Consider the following 5,577-nt stretch of genomic DNA (forward strand, 5'->3'; position numbering starts at 1 on the left):
ATTTTCTATGGGACGATAACCCATCGCGCCTACAATTTTTAAATTTCCCGCCTTTTTCTACTGACAAGATTTGCTTGACCATCTATATATATAAATGAAGTCGTACAGCTTGGCAAAACAGAGTAGAAATTAAAAAGTGGCAACACTGTAGTGTCGTCCCGTTTTCTTCAATAAATTGGTATGAAATGTGCACACTACAGTGTTGCCACTTTTTAATTTCTACTCTTTTTTGCCAAGCTGTAAGTAAGTACCTACTTTACTATTATGTATTTTATCTTCGAATAGGTACAACATTTTTCTCCCTAGAATTTACCGGTTTTTTTTTAAATGGTTAACATTTCTATTAAGTACGTAAAAACATTTGCGTTTCCATCGATCGAATATTGTAAGAGCATTAATAGGGAAAAAGATAGACGTTCTCTGAATCTAGATATTTAATTGTTATCCGAAGTATATTTTACTTATTTCCAAGCGATGATTCATGAATAGGTGTCATTGTTTTAACTCACCAGAGGGCGCTGCTAGATTTTTGTTGGAGTATTTTAAATTGAGATTTGTGTGGCTTCTGGTATTCATTACATCGGCGTATGATTTATTCGCAAAGATTTTTCCCTTCGTTGAGTAGAACGGCCCACTCCAGCACGTTGTAAATCCGGGTGTGGGGATTCTCGTTTGTCACTAAAATACACAAACTCAGTAAATAAAGTGTTCTATAATAATCTTTCAATCTGGAGGTCGCGGGTTCAAACCCCGGCTCGTACCAATGAGTTTTTCGGAACTTATGTACGAAATATCACTTGATATTTGCCAGTCGTTTTTAAACATCGTGAGGAAACCGGACTAATCCCAATAAGACCTAGTTTCCCCACTGGGTTCGCATCATGGCAGTCGCTTTCGTAAAAACTAGTGCCTATGTCAAATCATGGGATTAGTTGTCAAGCGGACCCCAGGCTCCCATGACCCGTGGCAAAATGCCGGGATAACGCGAGGAAGAAGAAAGTGTTACGTATCGTTACGTACGTATAACTGTTACGAAATTATGGAGATAATTTTTAATTAGCACGTGTCAAGACTTAATGTTATCTTATCGCTGTCAGCAACAGCCAGACGGTTTATAAAAACAAACAAAAATCAATTTAAAAGATTTTCTATGCAAATTTCAGAGATCCTTTTTTTAAAGGTATTTTGCGCGTGTCTTGCGATTTTCTATTAAGGCCCAGTAGGTTCGTGTTCTTCTCTTCACTCTCACTAAGCGAAAGCGTGAGCGAGATGCACATGAGTGCTCGAAACGGCTATCATGTTTTTGAATTTTATTTAGTAAATTGCATTTTAGACCTTTGTTCGTGATTTCTTTCTATCGGGCGAAAGTCAAAAACTCAGGATTCGTATCACTGAAGTCCCTAGCGACAGGCCTCAAGATTGCTAATTATTTTAAGGGGCCCACTGATTAACAGTCCGCCGGACGGTATCGGCCTGTCAGTTAGAACAAAATTTTGACAGTTCCGAACAACTGACAGGTCGGTACCGTCCGGCGGGCTGTTAATCAGTGGGCCCCTTTAGCAGCCGTAATGTGATCTAAAAAAGGCGCTACGACTTTTCAAAACTTCGTCTCTGAGCTTACTGTACAGTCAACTGAAAAATATGGGTTTTTAGTTTCAGTTTCAGTTTATTTATTCAAGAACAATTTACATCGTGTTTGAATATTCAATATACATATATACAATTATGATTAACCTAGTGAACAAAACAAAAACGCATGCAATACATACATGATTATTCAATAAATAAATTCTATTATGACATTAAACGTTTCAACAAACAACCACAGCAAATTCATAATAAAGTAAGAAAATAAATAAATAATAATCAATTAAGTATATAAGTTTATGTCAGCAACAATAAATAATAAGTGTTATATTAAAAATCACTAATGTCATAACAGCATTTTTCTAACAAATATACTTTTAACTTATCTCTAAAAGTTGCGGCGCATTTTAAAACTTTAAAATCTGTAGGCATCTTGTTAAACAATCTGACCGCTTGAACTCTGGCGCTGTGTTCTACAACCTCCAGTCTCGGAGCTAATTTTGGAGTCAAGTTCTTAGTCCTAGAGGCTTCCCGCAACACCATTTCGGATTCCGTTTTATAACGATTTCGATGCTTAATAACATCCGTTAAAAGAACTAGTGTGTAGAGGCTAGGTACAGTAAGTATTCTCAGACTCTTAAAGTGTTCTCTACAACTACAACTTCCCCATGGAGGAAGCCTAGTGATAGCACGTATAGCATCTTTTTGGGCCACGAAAGCGCGATTTATGTTGTATCTGTAGCTATTGCCCCAAAGTTTTATACTGTAGCGGAGTTTGGATTCTACAAGAGCAAGGTGTAGCCAACTTATGGAAAAATATGTCCCATAGTTCTTAATTCGCTGATATAAGAGCTATGGGACATATTTTTGAGATGATTTGTGCACCCATATTTTTACAGTACCTTAGGCCCACTTGCACCACCCCACTAACCCGGGCTTAAGCGGTTAAACCGTTAATCTAGTATCAAATTGTATGGGTAACCATGGCAATTCCAGGTTTAACCGGTTAACCCCGGGTTAGTGGAATGGTGTAAGTGGGCCTTAATGTTGTAAAATAGAAAATGTCGTCTGTGTGATATTCCTTATTCCCTAGAAATCCTAAAGATCTCAATAGATTTGTTCCTTCTCATCCTCATACGCTGTTTATACTGTTACATATATGCATAACTAGTGACCCGGGTTCGCACGGGTTACACAAAACCTTAACAAAAAATACTTACTTACACCTAAACCTTCCTTAAAAATCACTCTAACATGAAAATCCGTTCAGTACCTAGTATTTAAGTTTATCGCGAACATACATCAGAAACGAAATCGCAGAGCTGCTGGACCACCCCAGTACGGTTACCATCAGTTTGTCACTGACATAAACGCCGTCGAGAACGTAATTTACTTTCTATACATCTCGCTCGCACTCGCATATTAGTGCAAACGGGATGTATAGACAGTAAATTACGTTCTCGACGGCGTTTATGTCAGTGACAAACTGATGGTAACCGTACAGGAGTCAAGACACGTCTGTGATCGATGCGGCAAGAAGTGCAGATCGGCCATTGGTCTATACAGTCATCGCAGTCGATGTAGACTGTAGACTACCTCCTCAAAATACTTTCTTTAGTCGCTGCAACTGTCATCTGCAAAGATGCTGTGGCCAATGATGATTGACCACAAACAGACAGACGCGGGGACTTTGTTTTATAAGATGTACCTAGTGATAACGTTTTTGTTCTGAAAAATGTACCGAAATAAACCAAAGCTCATATATACCTTGTATTTTAACAAATTCCTTGGTTGGAACGTCGAGTATTTTCCACTTCGGTCGGCCGAGGACAAAATGAGATGTTGAAGGTATGCCTTTGTGATATTCCTAGAAATAAAAAAGTTTAGTCTAATTTCTTGTCTGCAAGCCTATTATGGATCGCTTTATCCACATTTATCCACGTGATAAAACAACTGTCACTTTTTAACTCTGCGGGATAGAAAGGGACGGACACCGTTTTATCACGCTGTCACGTAGACAAATACGACCATCATATCCGTACTGTGTATGATTCAACCAATTTAATCTTCTCCAATCTTGACCAATAGGGTATTTGACAATTTTTAGGGTTCCGTACCCAAAGGGTAAAACCCCTACCCTAACCCTATTACTAAGACTTCGCTGTCCGTCCGTCCGTCCGTCCGTCCGTCCGTCTGTCTGTCACCAGGCTGTATCTCACGAACCGTGATAGCTAGACAGTTGAAATTTTCACATATGATGTATTTCTGTTGCCGCTATAACAACAAATACTAAAAACATAATAAAATAAAGATTTAAATGGGGCTCCCATACAACAAACGTGATTTTTGACCAAAGTTAAGCAACGTCGGGAGTGGTCAGTACTTGGATGGGTAACCGTTTTTTTTGCTTTTTTTTGTTTTTTTTTGCATTATGGTACGGAACCCTTCGTGCGCGAGTCCGACTCGCACTTGCCCGGTTTTTACGAATGGTATCAGTCGATCAGGTTTGTTTTGAGGAGGAGGTTTGTTTGTCTGTATTGACATTGGTTACAGTTGTCGAGTTATATATTATTATCAGTTCAGTCCATCATTCCATTCGAGTTTTGACTGATCAGTACAGACTGACAACAGACTGATAAAATTACGACAATAGACATTGGTTACACGCTAATTCTGGCGTCAGTTCAGTCCATCATTCTGGTCAGAATGACGGGAGAATTATCGTGTAACACGCGGACTGATGGACTGATGATCTGGACTGATGAAAATTTAATTTTTTTGATAATATTCGTCAGTCCGTTTAGAATGACATCATCAGCCCATCAGTCCGCGTGTTACACGATAATTCTCCCGTCATTCTGACCAGAATGATGGACTGAACTGACGCCAGAATTAGCATGTAATCGATGTCTATGGGACTCATTGTCTTAAAGCAATACAAAAGTCAATAATGATGGTCAAAGCTTTTGCAGCGTTAAAAAGTGTAGAATAAATAAAAGATAATATATGAGACTCGTCTGTAGAACCACTTGGTCCTTATCTATTCAATTTTAAGGAAAGACCCACAAGCCAAGTACCTGGTCCCATATATTCCTCCTTATGATCTTGGGTTCCTGGCGGTCGGATCGCGCGGCCTTAGGGTTATAGTCTGGAGGGTGGTACAACATGTCATATGGGCATAACTGGACCTGCTTCGGCACCCATTTCGTGTTGAAATACGTTCCCTTTGATACCGGGATGATCATACCCGTGGCAGTACCGTCTACTTTAAACGATGGAACGGGGGGAGACATTGTTGGATTTGTTTAAAACTAGAATTTAAATAATAAATAAACAACTTGATTCAGATTTAAATATAGTTGATATATGGGAAGAAAATGTGATAAAATTTATTGAAAATATGAGATGCGACTTCTCGTAATGTGATAAATACTTTTAGGCATGTGGTGTTGATACTGTTGATAGGTAAAAAATTAGGTATATGGAGTTGACGGTAATTTATTTGGCAAACAGGAAAGAGATTAGATTTATACCATACGTGTAAGCATTACTGAAATCTAAATAATAGCCATTTCATAATTTTTAGACAAGATATTAAATTGATTAGATACACAATTGGTATACTGATTAGGTATATATATTTGTCATCCTTACTAATGACTAATGACAATCATGTTTTTTAAATTCCCTGTCATTTTCCAAGTTGTTACTAAGGAAGTATGATATACTATGCATTATTTACTATGGTACCTATTTAATAAATCAAACCTGGGTTATTATAATTTGAGTATATAAAAATAAGATTGGTTAGTTTGTTCTGTGTATATTTTAAATACCCTAGAAGTACGTAGAATCAATTAGGGAAGAATATAGTTATTTGCATGATAATCCTTGTATTTTTTCGAGTTTATTATTTTAATTGTACAATAAACTACATATAGTGTTTTTTATCAAATCTTAAACTTTATTTTTATTAATTAATTATTAAGA

General features: G+C 37.4%; 1 protein-coding gene across 1 annotated transcript; it reads right to left on the bottom strand.

Annotated features, from left to right (window-relative positions):
* Positions 1 to 558: 558 nt before the first annotated feature.
* Positions 559 to 4,888, bottom strand: LOC134674736 (uncharacterized). The gene is made up of 3 exons (XM_063532862.1): positions 4,665 to 4,888; positions 3,355 to 3,454; positions 559 to 678 (listed from the first exon to the last, which is right to left on the bottom strand). The coding sequence occupies exons 1-3, from the start codon at positions 4,878 to 4,880 to the stop codon at positions 593 to 595; spliced, it is 402 nt and encodes a 133-aa protein (XP_063388932.1). The 5' UTR covers positions 4,881 to 4,888; the 3' UTR covers positions 559 to 592.
* Between the last annotated feature and the right edge of the window lie 689 nt (positions 4,889 to 5,577).

The sequence above is a fragment of the Cydia fagiglandana genome, chromosome 20 (genome assembly GCF_963556715.1).
Source record: "Cydia fagiglandana chromosome 20, ilCydFagi1.1, whole genome shotgun sequence".
Classification (NCBI taxonomy): Eukaryota; Metazoa; Arthropoda; class Insecta; order Lepidoptera; family Tortricidae; genus Cydia; species Cydia fagiglandana.